At 43.1% G+C, this 24,956-nt stretch overlaps 1 protein-coding gene across 3 annotated transcripts in view; it reads left to right on the top strand.

The window, feature by feature from the left end:
* Nucleotides 1-8,839, top strand: part of LOC129727740 (S phase cyclin A-associated protein in the endoplasmic reticulum) — a 165,586-nt gene extending 156,747 nt beyond the window's left edge. For all 3 annotated transcript variants that reach the window (XM_055685864.1, XM_055685862.1, XM_055685863.1), the window contains 2 exons: nucleotides 6,766-6,918; nucleotides 7,085-8,839. In XM_055685864.1, coding sequence (XP_055541839.1) covers nucleotides 6,766-6,918; nucleotides 7,085-7,159 — 228 coding nt within the window. In that variant the 3' untranslated portion in view covers nucleotides 7,160-8,839. The remainder of the gene's footprint in view (nucleotides 1-6,765; nucleotides 6,919-7,084) is intronic.
* Nucleotides 8,840-24,956: the final 16,117 nt, after the last annotated feature.

The following is a 24,956-nucleotide window of genomic DNA, read 5'->3' as shown; positions in this document are numbered from 1 at the left end:
GACGAAACCACGTTGGCAAGAAGTCTTCGCTTGCTGCCATAAACCGCTGAGGAATAGTCGATGTGACTCCCGAACGTGAGCTTGTCGTCCACCATAACCCCCAAGGCTTCAGGGATCGCTTCGAGGTGATGGTGCAGTCTCCGACTCTGACCACCGCCTGTTGCTCCGATTTACGGTTGTTCACAACCGTGACCTCAGTCTTATGATGCGCGAGCTCCAGTTTACTGGAGCGCATCCAGTCCTCGACCTTGCGTATACAGTGCGTGGCCGTCAACTCGACCTCCTCGATAGACTCGCCGTGAACCTCCAGCGTTATGTCGTCTGCAAAGCCGACGATCACAACCCCTACGGGGAACTTGAGTTTCAACACTCGTCATACATGACTTTCCACAACACCGGACCCAGGATAGAACCTTGCGGAACTCCTGCGGTAATTGGGACGCACTTCTGACCCTCCTCCGTGTCGTAAACAAGTACTCGATTCTGGAAATAATTTTCCAGAATCTTGTACAGCGACACCGGTATATGGATGCTCCTGAGCGCGAGCGCTATGGAGTCCCAACTGGCACTATTGAACGCATTCGCTTCCACCTGTCCGGAAAAAGACAGTCATCCAGGCACCTCTGCATGACTGCCCTGAACAGCCCGGGGGCCGTTTTTATCGCCAGCCTGATCGCCAGGTTAGGGATACCATCCGGTCCCGGTGCTTTACTCACCTTTAGGGATTTGGCGATCACGATGAGTTCCTCATTCGTAACCCTTGCCTCTTTCCCTGCCTCGACATGGCTGTCGTCGCTCACGGATTGAGTGCTCGGCAGGTTGGCCGACCATCCCTAGTCTATGTCTGAGATACTGGAACGTCGGACGTGAGACTCGACCGCCGGAGGCCAAGGACTTGGCTCGTGGCGCGGAAAGAGTCCCTCGATGATACGCTCCAGCATCGCTGGTGATCGCTCTGCAGGCGCCAGCGCGCCTTTAGTCTTGGCCATTACGATCCTGTAGGCGTCACCCCACGGATTTGTATTGGCACTCGCACATAGCCTATCGAAGCAGGCCCTCTTGCTGGCCTTTATCGCACTCTTTAGCATCGATCTTGCCGAACTGAATGCTGCGCGGCGCTCTGTCCTCTCTTCTTCGTTTCGCGCACGCTGCATCCTCCGTCTTGCACGAAGGCACGCTATCGGCTATCGCGTCCGTCCACCAGTAAACCGGTGGCCTCCCATTCCTAGGTTGGCGAGTCCTAGGCATGGTGGCGTCGCACGCCCGCGATAGCATAGCAACTAGTTGTTCAGCAGTCGGGCGGAGCCAACTGTCCCCCTCGCGCTCCCTTCTCATTACCTCTTCGAATACTTCGGCATCAAAGTGCGATGTCTTCCACCCGCGAACGGTTGGATTGTTGGCTCTACCCGTCGCTTTCCGCCTCTCGTTGTTGTCTACACTATAACAGACCGGCTGGTGGTCGCTATTAGTGTAGCCATCGTCTACCCTCCAGTTCTTGATCAGTCCTGGGCTGGAAAACGTCACGTCGATGATCGACTCCGCACCATTTCTGCTAAATGTACTTCTGTTTCCAACGTTGGGCAGATCTAGATTGAGTTTTGCCAAAGCCTCCAACAGGATCTGGCCCCTCTGGTTCGTGAAGCGACTTTCCCACTCAACAGCCCAAGCGTTGAAGTCGCCCGCCACTACCAACGGCGTTGGGCCCGTTAGCTCCATGGATAGGAGGTCGACCATCTGGGTGAACCTTTCGGTAGACCAACGTGGCGGAGCATAGCAACTGCAGTAGAACACTCCGTTCATCTTAGCAACTACGTACCCTTCTTCAGAGGTTGAGACAACCTCCTGAACCGGGAACTTGCTCGTCGTACATATGGCCGCCATACTGGACTTATCTGCAACCCAGTTACCGTTTCCGGGAGTGATGCGGTAGGGGTCCGATATGATGGCGATGTCCGTCAACGACTCAGTGGCTACTTGGTGTTGCAGCTGCTGAGGCGCGAAGCAATGGTTCAGGTTCAGTTGCGTCACCCTTACGCCCGGGGTTTCGCAGCCGGCTTACCGGCTGGGCACCTGGGGCCTCCAGTAAAGTGTTTGGCGTCCCGTTTCCCGAAACATACCATGCACTTGGGAGACTCCCCACAGTCCTTTGCTTTATGGCCTGCACCTCCACATCGGCTGCACAGCTGGCTCCTATCGGGTCCCTTGCAGGTCCAGGACTTATGTCCGCCGACTATCTTAGGTGTAGCTGACGGGATACAGCATTTCATGATTCAGCCGCCCACTCCGGATCAGCCGCTGTTGTACGCCACTCCTAACATGGGAATACAGTCGTGTACGACCCCCCTTCCCAGTCAGCATATGATCAAAGTTTCCACCGGGGGTTGGTTACTCGATCTCCGCTAAGGTTACTCGTATCCCGGTCGGTACCACGTAGAGGTTGGTATAGGAGTTGCTGGACAGACGTGAGGTGACCACATTAAGGTCTCAAGTTACATGTGTCGTGCCATTTACCACCCGTTTATGTAAATGAAAATTTAAAAATGAAACAGAGGACGAAACTTGTGCAATTCCAAATGCTTATCACTCGGTCTGTTTCCAACGGATATCTTTTGTGTTTACAGCAAATCAATTACAAAATTAGCTGCGCATTCGACAAAATGCTGAAAATTGTAATGTGATAGCAGTATAACAGCGTAATAAACTGTTGCGTGGCTGAGAGCGCGGCACCTCCTGCTAGGTAATATCACTTACAAAATAGTGATGCACCAACTCTGGCTATGTTTTAAATTCTCCCTCGTCTTTTCATACTTGAAGTTGAAACATTCTCAATCATCAGTTTAGTTTCGTTCGTCCAATCAGCAACAAGCGTGTGCGATTTTTCAGTACAGTAGTAATAGTAAAACAGAACAATAGTCCCATGGAGCCGTGACAGGAAACACGGAAAGCAAACTAGCATTCGACGCACCAACAAAGGTTTACTATTTGTTGTGATAGGAGAAACGCAAACTGCGTTTGAGATTATTGCATAATATAAAAAAGCTTCAACGAGCTCTTACTGTTTACCTTTAGTGACACTATAACGTAAGAGCCGAACACTACCTACCTTACCTTGATACCTTGATGGCTACAGCGTGTCCTCACGCCAATGCCGGGCGTATCGTAGAGCACCATCTTCGTCGGTCTTGGGTGATACTCCTCCAGTTCACCCGAACGTTCAGTGCTCCCAGGTCCTCTTCCACTGCATGCAGCTAGCGTATTCGTGACCTCCCAGGAAGCCGCCAACCTCTACCTGGTTCCCTAGTGAACACTATTTTCGCTATTCTTTCTTCCGGCATTCGCACTAAGTGACCAGCCCACTGAAGTCTGCCGTGTTTAATGCGCTCTATAATGTTTACTTCTCTATACACTTGGTATAACTCGTGATTCATGCGTCTGCGCCACACATCATTTTCTAGTTTCCCACTCAGAATTGTACGCAGCACTTTACGCTCAAAAACTCCGAGAATTTTCCGGTCCACTTTCTTCAACGTCCACGCTTCGTGTCCGTAGAGGGCCACCGGAAGTATCAGCGTTTTATACCAAGCGAATTTCGTCGACTTTTGCAAGTTGCGGGACCTGAGCTGGTTGCGCAGTCCGTAAAAGGCCCTATTCGCTGCTGCAATCCGTCTTTTCACTTCACGGGAAACATCGTTGTCACATGTCACAAGTGTTGCAAAGTAGACAAATTCTTCAACAAGTTTAAACACTTCCCCATCACTACCTCAGCACCAATACCACTAAACCTGCCCTTGTCTCTACCCGCAATCATGTACAGGGGATAGTCAAAATAAGTAGGATAGGCAAAATTTTGATGAAATTTGGAATGCTGTTGCTTTGCCAAATGTTATTTGATTTTAATAATTCGAACACCATTAAACTGGAAAACTTTTTAAGTTTCATGTTCTGACCTCAGATCTGACCTAGGTCACCGGATTAAGGAAATATTCCTGAGTTCCGGTAGGCATGTCAAACTTGCTAATTTTTGGATGGATTTGGTAATGGGTTACCTGATAAAAATGCTTATTTGCATCATTTCTGAAGCGAATGATTCATCAAGATTCGGAATCGGACAAGAACTCATCGAGAAATGACTGTTTTTCATCCGGAAGTCTTCAGAGGAACCTGCAGAAATGTAAATTCTCCCACAACGGGTTCCTTCGGGGCATCCAGGTGATTCCGGAAGTGGTCAATACAGCCTATGTTCAGAATTGTACGCAGCACTTCAGAAATATGTCTTTTGAAAGATTTGTGATGAAAAATCCTGAAGATAGAGGTGTCACACGCGATATTTGATGTGAAAATATAAATGTCCCCTTTCCAGGTCCCACCGGGGCATTTAGATTGTTTCGGTAGTGGCCAACGCAGTCTGTATTCAGAAATAAGTCTTTTGGATCATTCCTGATGAAAAATCCTGAAGATAGAGGTGTCGCATACTATATGTTGATGCAGAAATGTAAATTCCCTCACTACGAGTTTCTTCGGGACATCCAGGTTGTTCCGGAAGTGGCCAATGACGCCTATATTGGTGGTTCCACAGCTTTACCGTCGTCATCTACGTTTATCCGACACGCCTCCATTATTACCGTTCAACAATTCTTCAAAGTGCTCCTTCCACCTGGCTGCCACCATTGTTTTGTCTGTCAGCAAATTCGCCTCTTGGTCATTGCAAATGGTGGGCACTGGCGCAGTCTTGTGCCGCGCGCCGTTGACAGTTGCATAAAACCTCCGCTTATCATTCTGATCCATTCTTTCTTGCGCTTCAGCTATCACACTTTTTTCGTGCTGCCTTCTCTTCTTGCGGTGGATTCGTTTCTCTTTTGCCCTTGCTACTCTGTACCGTCCTTTGGTTAGTCGGGTACCAGACACTAGCTTTCAGCTTCTGGTAACATTTTTCTCGTCCGTCACTCGCTGGCACTCCTCATCAAACCAGCCATTTCGTTAACGTCGCTGAGCAGTACCTATCATCTCTTGCGCTGTTGTTGCCACAACCAGTTCCATGGATAGACTTCCATAAACTGTTGCTATTGCCAGTTACGCCGATTTCTCCTATCCTCTCATCTAACTTCCGGTGGTACTCTACAGATACCCCTTCAGCTGATAAGCGTTGGATATTGAAACGCATCGTTCTGTTGTTTGTTGCACTCGTGACGCTGGATAATCGCACCCGAATTTTCGCAACTACTAGATAATGATCTGAGTCGATGTTTGGCCCTCTGGAGGAACTCACATCCATAACGTCCGAGAAACGTCGACCAGCACGTGGTCTATCTGGGAGCAAGTATCACCACTCGGGTGTTGATAGGTGTGTTTGCAGATATTCTTGCGTGCGAAGTAGGTACTGCTAATTGCCATCCTCCTAGCAGCGGCGGAGGTCACAACCTGCAGACTATTGTCATTGGTGACGGAATGAAGGCTTTCCGTGCCAATAACAGGACGGAAGAAGTTTTCTCTCCCGATCTGCGCGTTTGCGTCTCCGATGACAATCTTTACATCTTATTTTGGACTCTCTCTTTATCCAGGCTCTCATAGAACTCATCCTTCATGACATCGGGTTTATCATTCGTTGGCGCTTAGATGCTGATCAGGTTGTAGTTGAAGAATTTGACCCTCATTCTCAACACACAGACTCGGTCGCTTATCGGTTTCCACCGGATAACTCTCTTCATCTGCTTCCCGATCACTATAAAACCAACTCCACGTTCTGCTCTGTCGCTGCCGCTGTAGTAGATGTAGTACTTGAATGAAGTGTTGGTGATGGGATCCACCACTTGGAATTCACGTTCTCCAGTTCTGAGCCAGCGCACTTTTTGTATTGCTGCCACACTTACGCCAATCTTCTGCAGTTCACGAGCCTTTTTTCGTTGCCGGGTCTGTTGCAATTGAAATCAATCCGTTTACTCTACTTTTGCCTTTCGTGGTTGGTTTGAGTTTCGGTATGCCACCTAACCGGGGTTGCGCTACCTACATCATCCTTGATGCTGACACGATACAGCCGAACACTACCGATCTCGAAAACTGTTCTTTTCAGAACAACTAAAGTAATAACTGAAGAGTAATCATTTTTCTTTACTGGTTTCGTGTTACATTGCGTAATTCATGGACACCGCCTTATTGCATTGGAAGGAAAACGTTAAGTATTTTTTCATTCAAGTTTAAGCGGGGGCGGTTGCGAGGTGTCACGTACTTCCTCTGGGAAAATTCATCAATGTGTGACAAAACGTAACAATGAGAGGGGGGAAGGGGATAAATATAAATCATAATTTACGAAACATCTTATGCATTATCAAAGGATCGAAGGTTATTGCTAACAATTTATATGTGAAATTTCATTAAGGTGGCTCATATATTTTCGTTTGACTGCTCCTTTGAAAATTGAGAATTCGAATGAGATACTGAAGTCGATAGAAATCAAATTATATCCTATAACATCGAAAGTTTTGGTTACTGTATGATATGTGATGTTGCATTGCGAAAGTATCAGAAAGTCAACATTTTTCAAAAAAAAAATTCTGATAACACCTGACTACGACGTTTTGTGCCACAAGTAACATGAAGATTATTAAAGCATAAAGAGACCATCGAACCATCAAGATTAAACAATTTAAAATGTTGTTTGTTACCAGATTCCTAATATTTTTGATTCAATAAATTCGCATTTACTCATTATTCTCTTTAACTCGGGGAATTGCCCAAAAAATTAAGCCTTCTTTACATGCATCTTCACAGGATCGGCTTACTTCGGATCAGTCATCAGTGATAATCAAGAGTTTGACCAAGTTACCGAAAAAATTCGACATGGTCATATATCCAACGCTAGTCACCGTCACCTACGAGAATCCTGAAGCCAAAGCTGTGCTTGGTAAAGATTTCGACATCACGGTAAGTTTGTCATACGAAAAAAAAAACGTATCATTACTGACAGTCGCTTTTATGACACTTGTCGCATCCGCAGACAATGTTAAAAAGCATACAAATCTGCTGGAATACTAATGAAGATCTTAATGTTTACCATACCTATCTCTTTTCTCGTCGCCTACTGCCGCAGTCGCTGGAGGAGTACAGCCGATCCGATCTGGCGAAGAAAAACCGAATCGTGTCTCTGCTGACCAAGACGGAATAGATTTCGTTTGTCAGTATTCCGCTCGCTTCTTGATGTGGTAAACAAACCATACCGACTGATGAATGTTCTGCCCTTACTACTACTGTTCGAGCCAGTCGCGCTAAGGTTAGGTCAACACCGGAGTGCCACCGTCGTCGTCGTCGCTATCCGTCGAAAGCAATAAATAATGAGAACGAAGTGGAATCAATAAAACAGCGACATGAAAGCTCAGTGATTAACGGCGGTAACCCTTCCCTTACCCGGCGTCTTCGGGGACTGGAACGCCTAGTGTCAAAAACTTCCGAATCGAGCTAGGGAAGGGGGGTTGATTGTATCGAATTACATAACGCTGCTGCACAAACTTGATTACCGCCTAATGAGATGAGTTCCAGGCATCGCAGTGTGAAACTGTGAGCCTACTTCAGTTGGTCAATTATACGCTAGTTTGTTTTCACTGTGCATTTGATACTAATTGTTGATTTTTTGCATCTTGTCTGAATGTTTGCTGAGTGCACGAACTGTGAAATTTGCACTTAACGCGCTGCACGCTGCTTGTACACAAAACCGGTTGCAGTTTATAGTGGTCTTAACAGTCTAGGACGAAGTGACTTTTTTACGATATTTGTTGTTTATGAACTCGGCTTAAAACCATGGTTCGAGAGAAAACTGAAAATTTATCTCCAATCATTGAAAAAATAGACCATGAAGCAGGTCTGTTACACATCTTAGAAACATCCAATGAAGTGTTTGAATTAAACTTTGCTTCTTTAGAAACATGTTCTGATATTTCATACCCAAATTAGTGCAAAAATATTTTTGACTAAACATTTTTAATCCGGTTGCGATGATCCATGAAATATTTAAAACAATTTCACACTTTTTCGTATTAAAAATAGCTTTGAATGATGATGATTTTTTATATATATTCTGATAAATTCTGCCGAAAAATCTCTGCATTTGAATCGTGAATAAAAGTTTTTTTCTAACCCAGTTAACACAATAAAATAGGATTTACTGCAGATCAGCACGTTTTTTTCCTGTACTAGAATTAAGTAGTATTCCTTTTAATAATTTGAAACTATTTAAATTTTTAAAAGTCGACCATCAATATTGTGTTTTCAAGCATCTTCCTAATTTTTTATTTGAGTCTCTGCAGTAATCTCAACATTTCTATGCTTAGACTAGGTTCAAGTGAATAAAATGTTTGACCGCGTAAAAGTGGGATATCTTTGCAGACTAACAAAGATCTATCTGGCTCAATGGTAATGGTGAAGGTAAGAAACCAAATCAGCAACGTTGCCTGGGAACTCAATAGGCCGGAACTCAAACCAATACTAACAAAATCGATAAAGAATATTTATAGTCATCATTTCGGAATAGCATTAATAAGCTGTTCATAGTTTGATCCATCACATTTGAGTGTGTCTGTCGAGTGTGTTTATGGCGTTTTATTGCCATAGCAGTCAATAAGAAATATGAGTTGTATTAAACGAGGTACTTATCTTTTCTTGTTTTTTTTTCTTTCTTTTAAGATGAGTTCTAATGTAACTAAAATTGCTAGAATATTTTTCGATTGAAATTAGGCTTACATAAAATGACTATGATAACTAGGTATCAAGTCGATAAAGTGATCCATACATTACAGAGGTGTTGTTCAAAACGGCGCTAATAAATATAATAATTTGTAACAAATAATGAAAATTTTCGTCTGGGTTAAGTACTGTCCGAAAGTCCTAACACTTTGGATGATAATTATTGCTATATCCTCTAATCTCGTGCACGTGTGCACGACGCTGTCCAGTTTCAGCTGCAAGTTTCACTCCATAGTGATAATCCTGAAGTGTGAAAAATGAAATTCAAATTGGCGCTAAGCTTCGGTCATTTATAATTTTCTGTAAGATAGAATCTTCGAGGTAATTTGGCCCAAAAAAGATCCGTTGTACGTTAACAAGTCAAATTGGTGGGGCCTAGTGTTCAATTAGCTTCAATGCACACTGGGCCAGAAATGGAATCTAGCGGAACGAAATTAATAGCGCTCTCAGGGTTTGACCAGTCGGTTTCCGATCTTCTACAAAGTTTCTTGGTATAGTTAAGGCTTTATTTTGCATGTTTGAATTAGTTCGGAATTCAGCCGCAAAGGTGGCGTTGCGATGCTAACTTCTTTCCCTTACGCGCCCAGTGTGCAATGCAGCGCCATTACTTCTGTAATTTTTTTTTTGGACTTATAAAAAATAGTTTGAACCTATTTTTATGAAGCAAAAGATTATGGTTTTGAAACAGCGTGAGTTATTAGCCACAGGGATTTACGCCGCTAGCCATTGTAACGTTGAACAAACGCCCGCATACATACAGCGGAGACGAAGCGGGAAAGAAACTGCGAAAACGCATGTAATCCGCTCCCGTGGCACACCCGAAGAGAGAACAAGATTATAATCTAATCACTCTCATTATCGAATTAAGCGCCGGCAGTGAAAAGTGCATCCGTTCCGCCGTCGTAGCGATATGTTTTTATTATTTTCCGCACTTACGTCAGAAGGGGAACCCTACGGGCTAAATCCGTACAAGGAGGTACAAGTGCAAAATTCGCACCCTCCGGAGTCAGATCCGACAGAGGGTGGAAAAGATTTTTCTCCAGCTGTGCAGCATTTCGATGATCGCTGCTGTGGTGTCAAAGCTGATTAGATGAATTTTATTATCGAGATTTCACCGGAACATGCTGGCAGCGATAGAGGATATCCTTATGAAAATTTGTTTACTTAGTACGACGTGAGGCCTGCCGCTTTTTCGGGTTTTTCCTAGCAGATTTATGCAAGGGAAAGATTAAATCTATATCCAAAGAAATCCGATATAACAGGAGGATAGTGTCATGGACATTATGTGCGTATTTTCGGTTTGGTAATTGTTTATTTCGATTTTCTCCAGAATATGCGGAAGCAATACTGTCTTCCAACAGCCAGATTATTTGGTTACGGTATCATTGCAAAAAATGAATGTAATGCTGATGATGCACATTGTATTGTATAAAATTCAGTTCGAGCTCTTTATAATAACCACTAGACTGGGACACGGTTATATGAAAAAAAAAGCGATGGTTTTATTTTTTCGCTCCCATGCACTTTTCGTGTTCCTTATGGGTCCCATAACAACTGTGTAAATTTTCAGATCGATCGGTGAAACGCCCGATTTTAAAGTTTCCATACGATTTTATACGGGAAAATCCACTTTTTCAAAACTTGTTCTCTAGAAATTCCCAGTTTGCTCCTAAAAATATATCGACACATGGTATTTGTAGGAAATTTTCCTGGGAAAAACTCTTCTGAAGACCGCAAGGCGCTGCCTTGCTTGTGAAAAAAGATATTCACCCCAGACTGATTGAATATCTGACGAACGGCTCACCATTGAATTTTACTAGCAATACTGCTGCTGCATGCTGCTGTTGCAAATTCAACCATGTGATGAGGAATGATATCACCTAAATTAATCATGGAGGCTTCCCCGAAGATACTCTGAGCAAAAATCACACTTTGAAAATTAATTCCACGCGAAATTATTTCTCATACTTAAGCAAGTCTGCAATGACAGCATGCTGTAGCAGTGTTGCTGGAAAATTTCAATGGTGAGCCGTCCGTCAGACATTCAATCAGTTTGGGGTGAATAGCTGTTTCTACATGCGTCGTAGCGCCTTACGGTCTTCAGAAGAGTTTTTCCCAGGAAAATTTCCTACAAATATCATGTGTCGATATATTTTTAGGAGCAAACTGGGAATTTCTAGAGAACAAGTTTTGAAAAAGTGAATTTTCACATATAAAATCGTATGGAAACTATAAAAATCGGGCGCAAATCGGGCGTTTCACCGATCGATCTGAAAAGTTACACAGTTGTTATGGGACCCATAAGTAACACGAAAAGTGCATGGGAGCTAACATTTATTTTTTGTCCCACCCCAATAACCACTCGAAGCTATAATCACTAATGATGCTCTCCGAGTAGAAAAAGTAGTCACTTTTTGCCTAACCGTGAATCAGGACACCAACGAGAGCATAATATAACTTGAATTGAGAAACAATCAAGAATGAAGAACAATCAAGGTGCAAGATAAAAACAAAATAATACCGAACATGAACCAAAAAACTACAGTTGAAAAATGACCTAGATCAAACCAATCAAACCATCACAATGAATTGAAATCTGAAATGAAAACTGTAACTCTTAATTCTCTCCCACATTTTGAACCATAGATCGACCCAAAAAGGACCATCTCTGTCCAACAGAAATTGTTCTGGCAGAATCCCACTACCCCTGCCTCTACGGAACCACTACCCATCGATCAATACTCGCTACAAACAATTAGGTCGCTACTATTTTCGAAGCTTCCTTCGTAATATTGAGCGTAGGCTTAAACGTAACCCCAAATCGTTCTGGAAATATGTTACCGAACAGCGTTGAGATGATGGCCTTCTATCGAGTATGCGCTTAGACGGTGACACTGCGAACTCTGTCGAAAAAATCTGCCATTTGTTTTCGCGGGAATTCTCAGAGTATTTGTGGACGAACGGTTAACGACGGACGAAATTATGGCCTGTATTGTACGTGTCCCCTTTCTCGGTCATGCACTGACTAATCTCTTCATTGACGACAGCGCGACAACATTAGCCGCCTCGAAACTCAGATCTTCCATGTTCGCTGGACCAGATGGCATACCATCCGCTTTCTCGAAAAAATGCATTGGTAGTCTGGCTTCCCCAATGAGTCGTATATTCGCTCAATCTATTCGCTCTGGCATCTTTCTCTCGGTCTGGAAATCAGCGTACATGTTTGCAGCACACAAGAAAGGCAATAGAAGTATCATCAACAAAACAACTACCGTGGATGTGAAATCTTCACTCTTTGCCCCATACAGAAACTCTTCGAGCTCGTCGTGTTTGAACCTGCTTGCTCGTTCTTCAATGCCGTGACGAAACTCGCAAAGTTTGGCATCAGAGGCCCACTGCTTCACTGGTTTCAGTCGTATTTGCCTGACCGGTGTTTAGTAGTGAACATCGATGGAGTCTTTTCGAAATCTTTCTCCGCTCAGTCAGGCATTCCGCAAGGCAGCCATTTCGGGCCTTTGACATTCCTGATTTACTTGAATGACGTCAATTTTCGACTTTGACTTCAAGGGTGTCATTCGCTGACGACCTAATACTGCAAAAGTAATAACTCCTTCGGATGCCGCAGCGCTCCAGGACCAATTAGGGGTTTTTGCAAAATAGTGCGCGAACAACCGCAGGCAATTGAACGTTGACAAATTTGAGATAATAACATTCTCCAGAAAGCGTAGTCCACTGACTTTCAACTACAACTTGTCAAATACACCTCTGCGACGCACAAACTGTGTCAAGGACTTGGGAGTATTTCTTGACTAAAAGCTAACTTTCAAACAACACATGTCTATATAAGGCTAGCAGAAACATGGGATGCATATCGCCAAAAACTTCAACGACATCCATTGTCTGAAAGCACTTTGGGGCGCTCCAACTTAGAACACTGCGCTTCAGTGTGGAATTCTTACTATCTGAATGGAGTAAACAAAATCGAGTCAGTACAACGAAGATTTGTTCGTTTTGCTCACAGAAGAATTCCGTGGAACGACCATTTTCAACTACCCTAGCTACGAACAGCGATGCAGACTCATCGACTTAGATACACTGCAAATCCTTCGGGATATTTCCAGAGCAATATTCGTCTCCGACGTGTTGACCTCACGAATAGATTATCCGGCAATTCTCGAGCAACTCAATATTTATGTTCGACCACGCATGTTGCGAAATAGCCGCTTTCTTCGCGTTCAGAACAGGCAGCGCCAGCACGACAACGGGTCTCCAGCGCCATTTCAATCGTTACGCTACAAGCTTCGATTTCGACACTAGCCGCGAGATGCTGAAGACCCGCTTCAGGACTTTAGCATGTGATTTTTAGTGTAGGAAAATCATTTGGACCCCAAGGCCTGTTGATTTAATTTTTACAAAAAAACAAATAAGCGAGCTCTAAAGCTCTTGAGAATTACGATCGAAAACAAACTCACGTTTAAAAGCCTCGTCAACCATGTCTGTAAGAGAGCCTCATCGGCTATTGCAAAACTATCATGTATGGTATCTAACAGCTCATCGATATACGGTAGCAAGCAGAAATTTCTTGCCAGCGTGGTTTCATCCATACTTAGGTATGGCAGTGACAGTTTGTGTATATTTCGAATAGAAGACCGGTTCTTCAACTAAACCGTTCTCAACGTGTACTGCCCCCCAGAAGAAAGACCCAATGTAGAGAAAGAAGCGATTTATTATAAGCTGAAAATACTCTACGATAGCTGCTCGCTTCGAGACACCAATATCGTCATAGGGGGCATGAAGGGTAGAATGGCAACACTAAGAGAGGAGGCACCGATTGTGCATAAGACGATCCCCATATAGAGGAGCAGCCAAAATCGCCAAAAACGAATTTCATATTTGGGAAGTTTGTATAGTTTTTGATCCTAATTTTCATAATTTCCGAGCGACATCTTGATGCACAAAACGGTTCATGTTGAAAATCGCTTCCAAAGTTACCACTTTCTGAAATGTAGAAAAATAAATTTTCTGAATATGTTGGAATATAAAATATCTTCTTAAAGCTGCTATGGTATGTTTGCATACAATTGAAAGTTTATTTTATTAGTTACCTTTTCCATTATTCTTCCATAATGGATTTTAACCTGACAGAGTCTGCCGAGGGCCATATAGAAAATATGAGAAATTTTTATAATTCTGACCATCAAATGTCTAAGTACAGTGCCTGAAAGCCCAACTTGTACCCTACCCACTTTTTTGTATAACATAATAATTTGATCCAAAACATATTAAGAACAGTTGATTATTCTTTTATTTACACTGATGAGCTATTTTTTTTTTAATGTAATGTTTACCTCGGTAAACATCGTACGTAGTTTATGGACAACCCATTGACTTTTCTAATTTACAAACAGTAGAAAACAAACAATTTGATAGCAAAAATTAATTTTAATTTCCCGACCATTGTGGATTGGTAGAAACGACTTATTTGATAGAGAAGGCGAGGCAGCGGTAAATGAAAAGAACCTTGGCAAATCAACAAGGGAGAACAAGAGACTGCCTCAACTACCGTGGCATCTCACTTCTTAATGCAACCTATGACATAATCTCGCAGATGCTGTTCTGTCGTCTATCACCTTTAACCACGACCAAGAGGGTTTTATGAGACCCTGCGCCACCGTCGATTAGCTTTTTTCAATTCGACAAATCTTACAGAAATGTTGCGAATTTAACGTGCCCACACATCAAATCTTCATTGACTTCACGGCAGCCTATGATACAGTTGATCGAGAACAACTGTGACAGATTATGCACGACAACGGCTTCCCGTAAAAATGACTGACGCGATTGATCAAAGACTTCATGGCGCAAGTGATGTGATACGTGCGTGTTTCGGGGTTACTCTCAAGCAGAGCCTAACAAAGCCATCTCCAATTAACAATTATCAGGTTATAGTGACGCTTTGACCCGTCGCTTTCAACTGAAAAGCTTTTGTATCATTTTCGAGCACTTCGTGAGTCACATGACACCCAGTCGAAAGCTCTTGCTGTGATATAGACAACTGGAGGGCTTGAAATTGATTCAAACGCTTTTCAATTGAAAACGGAGATTATCACCATCACTCTCACATAACGATTCTCAATTGAAAATGACAATGAGCGCTGACGGAGACAGAAGGCTTCCATACAGTACTTCACGCATATATATATAGGAAAGAGGGAGGAAATATTGATCAGAACTTGCGTAACGTATTTATAAGAAACTATATTCGTCTGCACAACTGGATCATGCCGCTAAGAAAACGATCTCGGCGATCTGAGCCTGCAGAACTCTGTTCGGTAAGACCTGGGGACTTAAACCAGACTTGGCCCTCTGGTCTTACAAGACCATTGCCCGACCAAGAATCACCTATGCTACCCTTGTGTGGTGGCCTAAGGTGAACGGAAAGACTGCGCAAGCCAAACTCAAAAAAGTTCAAAAATTTGCATTTTCCCTGGGAAAATGGCCCACCGTTTTTCAAGCAAAGGTGTTGCCATATAAATCTGCGCAAAAATATGTCTGAAACGCAACTACAGACATGCAAAAAGCGGTATATTTTCGGACAGTCAAGCAGCACTACTAGCACCTAAGTCCGTCAAATGCGCTTCCAAACTTGTTTGGGAATGCATTGAAACTTTACGGGAACTCTCCCGGCAGAACTTAGTTTTTCTGTTTTGGGTGCCCGGACATTGTGGAGTCGAGGGTAATGAACAAGCTGACTACCTAGCAAGACAGGGATCAGCTCAGCGGTTTATTGGCCCCGAGCCGTTTCTGGGTACGTCCATTTCCGCTATCAAAAGTGAACAACTAATTGGTAAAGGCTAGAAATAGCATCCCAATGGCAACAGGTACAGGGTTGTAGACAAGCTAAAAAGTTAATCTATCCGAACCCCGGAACCGCCAAAAAGTTACTTAGTCTAAATCGTAATGAACTATGGATAATCACGGGACTGCTTACCGGACACTGACCCGCTTTTTATCATTTAAAGAAAATCGGTGTTGTGTTGAACGACACCTGCCGATTCTGCAAATCTGAACCAGAGAGTTCAGAGCATTTGCTTTGCTCTTGCGGAGCTCTTGCTTCCTCTAGGTACAACTTCTTAGGAAGTTACCTTTTAACTCCATACCAAGTATGGAGCTCTAATCCCAAGCGGGTTATTAGTTTCTTCAACTATGTTGTACTTAATTGGGGTACAAGTTCACAACAAAACAATTCTACTCCATCAATGAGTACGAGCAATCCGTAACCTGTGCACAGCAATCTGGGCCTGCCACAAAAGACAATCAGTAAGACTGTCGCAGTGGCATTTTAGTACTCAGTGCCCTTCAGGCATACATTGGAACGTATTTATTGGATGTCATTACCGTTCTAACTACGGCTTGCGGTATTAGAAAACTACCATCAAACGACGCGATGCGGTGCTAATTTCAATTGAGACGCTGAAGGAAAGGAAAGAGTCTCTCTCTCCGTCACTCTCTCCGTCGATTGAAATAGTCATTAGTTTCTTTTGAAATGATCCGAAAGAAGAAAGGAATCAAGGGAAAATGAAACTGTTCGAATCGAAATGACAGCGCGAGTATATCAGTTTCATTGTTTTGTTTCGCAGAAAGAAGGTTGAGACAAGATGATAAACTTTCTTGTTTGCTGTTTTATTTCGTGTATTTGGGGTCACTGGTGACTCACCAGTGGTGAACACCGATAATAACACCAGCAAAGAGACCCAGACTGGAAATCGTGCTAACGTTTCACATTGGAAGACACTTTTATCGAATCGAATCGGTGAGATAGTATAAAAGCCTTATAAGACCGGTAGTCCTCTGGAATCGAAACAACATCGCTTCTCGTGGAGGACTTGAACGCCCTTGCAGTTTTCGAACGGAAGGTGCTGTGTACTGTCTAACGTTTGAATTTAAAAAATGTACAAAAATTGACGGTTTTTTATGGGCTTAGGTACACGCGTACTGACGAAACTACTCATGCAGCATCAATCATAGTAACACACGAGTCAGCAAAAAAAAATTTCAACTCTATCAGTCGAACTCGAACCGTGATGGTGATAACAGTGAAGCTACTTTATTCAGAAATGTGCGAGTTTAAAGAACGGTACCTCGTTTCAAAAAAAAGAGACATCGTGCGGCATTTTGTGGACGCCAGATACGCCCGCTCCTGCATTAATCAGAGCATCGAAAAAAAGGCCGGTTCCGAATGGTCGACGACCTTGAGCGACAAGAAGCTGCAAAGAACGCTGAAGAGGAAGTCCGAGGGAAAAGTGGCTACATCGCTGCGTTCGCCTGGTCTGGAGTTCAATGCAACTGGCTAAACAATGAAAAAGTACCTATCAAACATGCAAGCATTGGATGGCAAAGACTGGCAGGGCACTTCGTATTTTACTCCCCCCACAAAGGAAGTGAGCTCCGAACTAAAGTTCATTTCACATAACAAATTCCCAACTAGGGTGCTGCTTTGACTGACAATCAGTGAGAAGGAGATGACAAACCCGCTCTTTCGCTCCGGACTGGCTCTAAGGGTGTGATCGCAGTTTTTTGCAGTAATCCACTAGCACCAGAAATAGAGGGGCGCAGCGTGCACGATGACTCGACTAGATCGTAGGGGACGCCTTGGAAATTGGCAAAACACAGCCCAGCTCCGAGCAATAAAAAAGTGGTCACAATTTTTAGAAACAGCACAAGACACCATGACTGTCACCTGATTGGTTTCGAACTGTCCTTACAATTAAGTTTTTTTTATCTTAAAGTAGCTCCAAGTACTTTATTGGCGCGTTGACCATATCTCGGCGGTAGAGGCAATGCCTCGCCAACCAGAGCATCTGTTCACCAAGATGGTGCGGCTCAAAACAGCGTCTGATCTCCATGTTTTTTTTTTTATGTGTGGACTCATCACTGCGACCAGTGCTTAGATCTATTGTGATATTGCCCAGGTGTTTTCTGTACTCCGCACTTCATATTATTAGCAGTAACACTATTGAAGTAAGTGATACGCTTATCATTCATATCAGTGCTTGTGTGTAATTACCTTTCCGTTTCAAGCTTACTGCTTATACTATACCGAGCCTCTGTGCATCCTAACAATATCGCCTAGTTACAATTCCCTGGAGAGGACTTTCATATGTTACCCACACCAGTTTTATTATAATAAGGACTTATTTTTGTTAGAAGGAGAGTCAACAAGGGTACTGTAGAATCCAGATTGAAGGAAGGGTACTTGGTGGGAGCCTGAGAATAAACCCATGCTTAAAAGTCCGTTGACAACCAAATGGCCTGATTCTACTAAGATTCGAACCCACGACCCCCCGCTAACCAAAGCGGACTCTGTAACCTTTCGGCTACGAAGCTCCCTTTACATCTCCATGTTAGGAGCGGCTAATCAACGCCCTGGTGTCAGCGCGAGACTCTAAGCAGAGCTGACACGATGGCCCCCCGACGAGACAGGGGGTTTGGGGAAGACCCAACAAGCCGCCCCGCAAAACACCAAACGTTGCAAATATCGAAGAAGTAAATACGTATCGGAACATTCGGTACAAAATAAAGACTGCGATTGGAAACTCGGTACATAGAACGGCAAATCGTTAGGCTTTCACGGTAGCGTGGTCGGGACAGAAGGTATGGAAAAGCGGACATCGAGAAGCTACCTTTCATCAGAGCTGTGGCACCACTAACGAGCTTGGGAGAATTAAGGGCCTGTTCTTCAACTACAGCATCATCAACGTGCACTGCCCACACGAAGGAAGACCCAACGACAAGAAAGAAGCGTACTATGCTGGAGCAGATAGTTGTCCGTAACGGGACACAATGATCGTTATCGGTGATATGAACGCTCAGATCGGACGGGAGGCAGTGTACAGACCGGTGATCGGGCCGACGAGCCTGCACGTCACAAAAATGATACGGCCTACGATGTGTGAACTTTGTAGCCTCCTGCGGTTTGGTAGTACCCTCTTTCCCCGCAAAGACATCCACAAAGCCACCTGGAGACCACCTGACTTACAAGTGGAGAACCAAATGGATCACGTTCTAATCGATGCTAAATTCTTCTCAGATGTCATCAACGTTCGCACCCACCGCAGTGTGAATATAGAATCGGACGGACCTTGTTGCAGTATGCATGCGCTCAAAACTTTCGACGGTGCGAAACACGAGTCAAAGTCGCTCACCGCGACCAAGCATAGGGCAGCTACGGGATGCCGAAGTTTCACGGGAGTACGCACAGCAGCTGGAAGCAGCATTACCAACGGAAGAGCAGCTTGGCGCAGCTACTCTTGAAGACGGCTTGAGAGACATTCGATCAGCCATAGGTAGTACTGTTGTAGCGGCACTTGGTACAAAGGCTCCAAACAGGAGAAACGACTGGTTTGACGACGAGTGCAAACAGTTAGTGGAAGAGAAGAATGCAGCACTAGCGAGAATGCTGCAATACCAAACGAGGGCGAACGTGGAGCGCTACCGACGCGCACGGAACAGGCAAAACTCTGTCTTACGGAAGAAAAAGCGTCAGTAGGAAGATCTGGACTGCAACCTTCTCACGAACAAGTGTGAGGTGATTAAAAGGTGGAAGCAGTACAACGATGAGCGTTGTAGCAAAGGACGACAACGCAGATGATGACAAAATTCCAGCCCCTGAACTCCAGGATGTTAAAGAGGAGATCGGCCGGCTGAAAAAAAAGAAAGCCGCTGATGCTGACTAACTCAACAGTCATCTGTTGACAAACGGTGGCGAATCATTGGCTAAGCCGCTACACTGGGTTATTACCAAGATTTGTGAGGAGGAGGTACTACCGAAGGAGTGGATGGAGGGTACAGAGTGCCCCATCTATAAAAAAGGCGACAAGTTGGATTGCTGCAACTACCGTGCAATCACGCTGTTGAGCGCCGCCTACTAGGTGCTCTCTCGAATTCTGTGTCGACTATCACCGTTTGCGAGGGAGTTTGTGGGGCAATACCAAGCGGGATTTATGGGTGCTCGCGCCACAGAAGTGCCGTGAGTATAAAGTGCGCACATATCATTTGTTCATCGATTTCAAATCGGCGTACGACACAACCGGTCGAGATCAGCTATGGCAGATTATGCGTGATTTCCCGGATAAAGTGGCACGGTTGGTCGAATCGATGATGGATCGGGTGATGTGCGTAGTTCGAGTTTCTGAAACACTCGAGTCTGTTCGAATCTCGAAGTGAGAAGAGGGATTATCGTGCTTGCTATGCGACATCGCTTTGGAAGGTGTGATACGTAGGGCTGGTATCGACACGAGTGGCACGATATTTAGGAGGTCTGTTCAGCTCTTTGCCCTCGCCGATGACATTGATATTGTAGCGCGTACCCTTGAGAAGATAACTGAGACTGAAAGCTGGTGATAAACGCATCGAAGACTAAGTATATGAGAGAAACAGGTTCCAATTTCCACCACGAATTCATATTAGTGGTGATAAAATCGAAGTGGTATATGAGTTCGTGTACCTGGACTCACTGGTGACTGCTGACAACGACACCAGCAGGTAAGTTCGTCGACGCCTTATGATAGGAAGTCGTGCATACTTTCGACTCCCGGAGACGCTCTGCTCGAATAAAACCGCCGCCACTCGAAGTTGACCGACCATCTACAAAACACTGATCAGACTAGTAGTTCTCTACGGCCACGAAACCTGGACCATGCTCGTGGAGGACCAACGCGTTTGACGTTTTCGAACGGAAGGTGCTGCGTACCATCTGTGTTGGAGTGCAGATGGGAGATGGATCATGGCGGAGGTGGATGAAACACGAGTAGCATCAACAACGGTTGGGAGAACCATTTATCTTTCAAACGGCGAAAATCGGGAGACTACGGTGGGCTGGGCATGTCGTAAGGATGTCGGATGACAACCCGGTGAAAATGGTTCTTGATAACGACCCGACTGGAACGGGGTAACGGGGCGCGCAGCGAACGAGGTGACATAGACCCAAGACTAAAACATGAGATGCACCAGCTCAGCCAGAAAATTTATCAGATGGTAAACAACCTGCAGAGTTCGACCCGTTATATAATTTTTTTAAATATTGAATAAAAAATGGGGAAATCAAACATTAAAGCCAAACTCTGTTGAATGCTTTGATTACCATCCGGTTTTTGCATTTTTCCATAATTGGAGTATTATTTGCATTTTTTCATAATTGGGGAAAAAATGAAATTTTGCAATAATTATTGAACATTTCAACTAAAAATTCCATTAAGCTCTTAGGGTTGAAGCAATTGAAATGATCGCATCACCAGGTGCTTTTTTATTTTTGGATTTTTTATTAAATAGTCTAATCTCATTAAGATTAGTTTGAATCACTACTGCAGGCAAAAATTCCAGGGAAAATGTTCGATTATTTTGACGAGTAACTTCATTTTCGATTGAACTCACAAAATTAAAATTATGTATATAGAACGATGAAGGTAGATCAAAGTAGAATTGCCAGAAATGCAGTGGTGGGCACCATTCCGCTAATTCGCTAATTCGCTAATTAGCGACGCTAAAATTCAATTAGCGATTTAGCGGTTTCACTAATTTTTGAGCTGGTTAGCGAAACTGTTAGCGTCGCTAAAATTTTGGCCTTCGAAACGATAATCGCTAATTCGCTCAATTTTGTAGAGAAGCGACAATAGAAATATTTAGAAAAACTGTGGATTGCTAATGGCGTACGTAAATTGATTTGAAAGATGAACATACTTTACTGCGAAAGTTACTTTTGTCAGTTTTTTTACCCTAGAATGGAGTTCCAGTTATCGTACAAGCCACAGGAGCATTTTGAAGAACAAGCACAAGGTCTAGATCAAATTTTCGGCACACCAAGAACTTTGGTAAATTGCAATGCGCTTGAAATTATGACAACTTTGGTTCTACTTTTTCGATTCAGATAATAATTGAATTTTTATGAAAACATTCCTAAGAGTATCTATTTTCAATGCAAGCTAAATAACTTTTGTTATTCTTGTTTTTACAAAATCAAATATGAATACCGTTTCGTGAACCTCTTATTGTAAATACTTAGCTTTAAAAAGTAATTGTTTTCGTTTGTTTAACCAATAAAGATCAAAGTGGTTCAATCTTACAAAACACAAGCAATAAATATAGCGATATGACTATTTACATATTAAAAAGTTAGCGATTAGCGATTAGCGAAAGTTCCGCTAATGTGGTTTTAGCGTTTAGCGATTATCGAGCTAAATTTTCTGGTTAGCGGCTTAGCGATTAGCGTCGCTAAATTTTCGTTTAGCGGTGCCCACCACTGCAGAAATGTAAGGTTAACAGTTTGCATTGATCGAGGTGAATTACGTAGTTGCAGCGTTCAGGACGTGATTGGTTATATATGTTATTTGAAGAAAGTCCTTCCGTTAATTCAGCCTTAAAAATAAATTATTTTCAACTGCTCCGGCGTTAGTTGTTCTGTGTGCATTGCCTTATAGTACCTAGCTGTTAAAATGAAGCAATAACTAATGGCTCTGCGGTGACATAAAAAACAACTGTAGAAACTTGGTCGGCGTATTTCAAAGCGTTACGGCAGTTCGACAGTTAACAGCTTATAAATCAAACCTAAAGTATTTTTTCAGAAATATATACTCATAAGTGCCTGCAACATGTCTACATGTTTAGTAGTTGACATTCTAACTGCGATTATTATACTTGGTCGCTTTGAACTGGTTTTAATCGGATTTCCTCCTTTTGTGATGACTTGATTACTGTTGTTTGCATCCCGGATGTGAGTTATTGCATTGCTTACAGTTCGTTATTTCGCCTAAACTCATGGTAAAATGTTACCTGTAAGCCCCTTGAACTATGGCGCAGAAGTTATTGAGAAGCTTTTAACTTTAATTATATATTATTTGAATCCCTAGCCCTGTAATCTTACACTTCGCTTGTCTGAGGAGGAAAACAACTGAAAACAAAGCACAAACAACTCATAACAACAGAGCCAATAACAACAGCAACGAAACGCCTTCTCCTTCCATCTCTTTTGCAGTGCGGTATAGGAAGCTGTAGCGCTAGACATCGGCAAATTATGCTCTTTGAAGCATTCCCTCGTGTCTATGCTGAAGTCACCATCTGCACGAATAGTAGTAGAACGAGTGCGACCTGACGATCTCTTGCGCGGAGAACGTTGAAAATTTAAGGAGCGAAAAAATCCTACAACCATCCCAAGATGACGTTCACAAATCGGGCCTATAAATAGTAGACGAAAATTGGTATTAATTTATGAAATGGACTTTAAAAGCTTTTCTATTTTCTCTTCTCTATCTTTCCCCTCCACATCATAGAGCCGCCCAACCTTATGATGTATGTTGCGTTTCTTTCGGCTTCTCTCTGTTGCCAGTTCAGCGCCCTTCAAACAAAAGATCCGCATGGACATGAATTGAGGAGAAAATTGACGAACTTTATGTAGGTACTACTCTTCTCGTCCCGCCTGTCCAATCGGTTGCTTATGTTTGTCGGGTGTATAAATCCGTCACACTAAGTTATTACATAAATTGTCAAACGCCTTTCTTATGAGTGGTTGACGAAAGGTGAATAGTTAAAGGCGTTTATCTCAGAAAAAGCAAACTGTTGCAATTAAATACAGTTGTGCAATTGATTTTAATACAACAACACCAAAAAGCCAGATTACTCACCAAATTAACTAAAAATAGTAATCTATTTTACGTGTTTTGTTTGACAGTCCTTAAAAATCTGAAGACATCAATGTACAAATTACTTCAGGATTTAAACTTTTTTTAGTGTTTTCACGCTAGAAATCTAATAATCAAATTAGGTTTGAGCTGAAGTTTCTATATCTGCAATCTGTCGTTTCTGAACTTAAATTTTTTACGCTACTTTTGGCATCAAAAACGACTTCGCAATAAACGTGTATATTTCGAAGGAATTAAAAAAAATCTTGTTCAAATCTAGCACCAAAAATTGATTTCTATAAATTGAATACACTCCACCAGGTATTCTACATTTTTCGATAATAAAATTCCGTTATTAACTATATTGCCTTTTCAACGAAAATTACCAGACAATGCTCACTTATAAATTATGCCGTATAAGCTGACGTACAGTTTTAATGACTCAGATCGAACTTTCGATTGGAATTAAGCATGGTAAACCTTCCAGTTCTTAATTTTTAGCCGGCCAAAAGGCTGGTAAAAATTTGTCATAATAATAAACGTCTTACACATATGAGTTACCGTTCCCCAAGCTGAAGGTTTTATTAAGATACAGCAATTAAAATATTTTTTATCCTTATGCTAATTTCCGCGAGTCTTGTTTTGTCACCTTGTTCATCTGCTCTGGCAGCGGTGACGGTGCGCAAAGTTCATTTCTCAAGACATTAAAGGCTTGCAACTGCAGCAACTGGTTTCGTTACAATACGCATCTTTGAGTGTGAATTTTGTGCCAAAAGAAAGGATGAATGTTATAAAAGTACAAGGCAGTATGTTTGTTCGCTTGCTTTCCGCTGCGACAGTAGTGTCGTATAAATCATTTTTATACGGGTTTGTATAGGCAAAGTTGGTGGCCACAGTTCAACAGTAACTGACAAATGGGCATTCTTAGGCAGGCGCACCTTGACTTCCTGTGTTCGACACTAAACTGTTGTTGCTCGAGTTTTGTGGGCCGCAAGAGTAGAGAGGTCGCTAACCGCAGCATGACATGAGTGTCATTTATTTATTTGTGCTTTCCTCGGCAGCTTTGAAATGTGCTACCATTGAACCACCCTACCGCAGCCGTCCTGAAGATTATGCATCATACAACCGGCTGGATTACTGTGACTGCTGCAACGCTGTTGATGGAGATAATGAGGGATAATATTAATTTGATTATTAGTGCAATAACGAACTAATGCACCCGGCTGAACGCAAAGCAGCTCAGGTGGAGTTTATTGTAGGTTGAAGGAACGAACTTTAGCAAACGAAACTGTGCGAGACAATTTTTTTTCTCGACATCTTTTTCTCTGCCTTGTGCTTTCCCGTGCGTACTTTCAAGTGGGTGAAGATTGATTGAATTAAAGCTGCCCGATAGATTGCCAGCATTTATTCCATTAGTTAGTTTGAGTTTTTCTCCAAGCGTGCCAATAATTTCGAATTTCCATTAGTCAAAAAAATAAAAATCACAATGCAATTGAAAGTCCTTTCTAGTCCTTGAGAAAGCCTCTAGCTATCTCTACGTAGGAATCAGCATGC

This window comes from Wyeomyia smithii, chromosome 3 (assembly GCF_029784165.1).
Source record: "Wyeomyia smithii strain HCP4-BCI-WySm-NY-G18 chromosome 3, ASM2978416v1, whole genome shotgun sequence".
In the NCBI taxonomy this organism is placed as follows: Eukaryota; Metazoa; Arthropoda; class Insecta; order Diptera; family Culicidae; genus Wyeomyia; species Wyeomyia smithii.
This window is presented reverse-complemented; position numbering and strand designations above follow the sequence as displayed.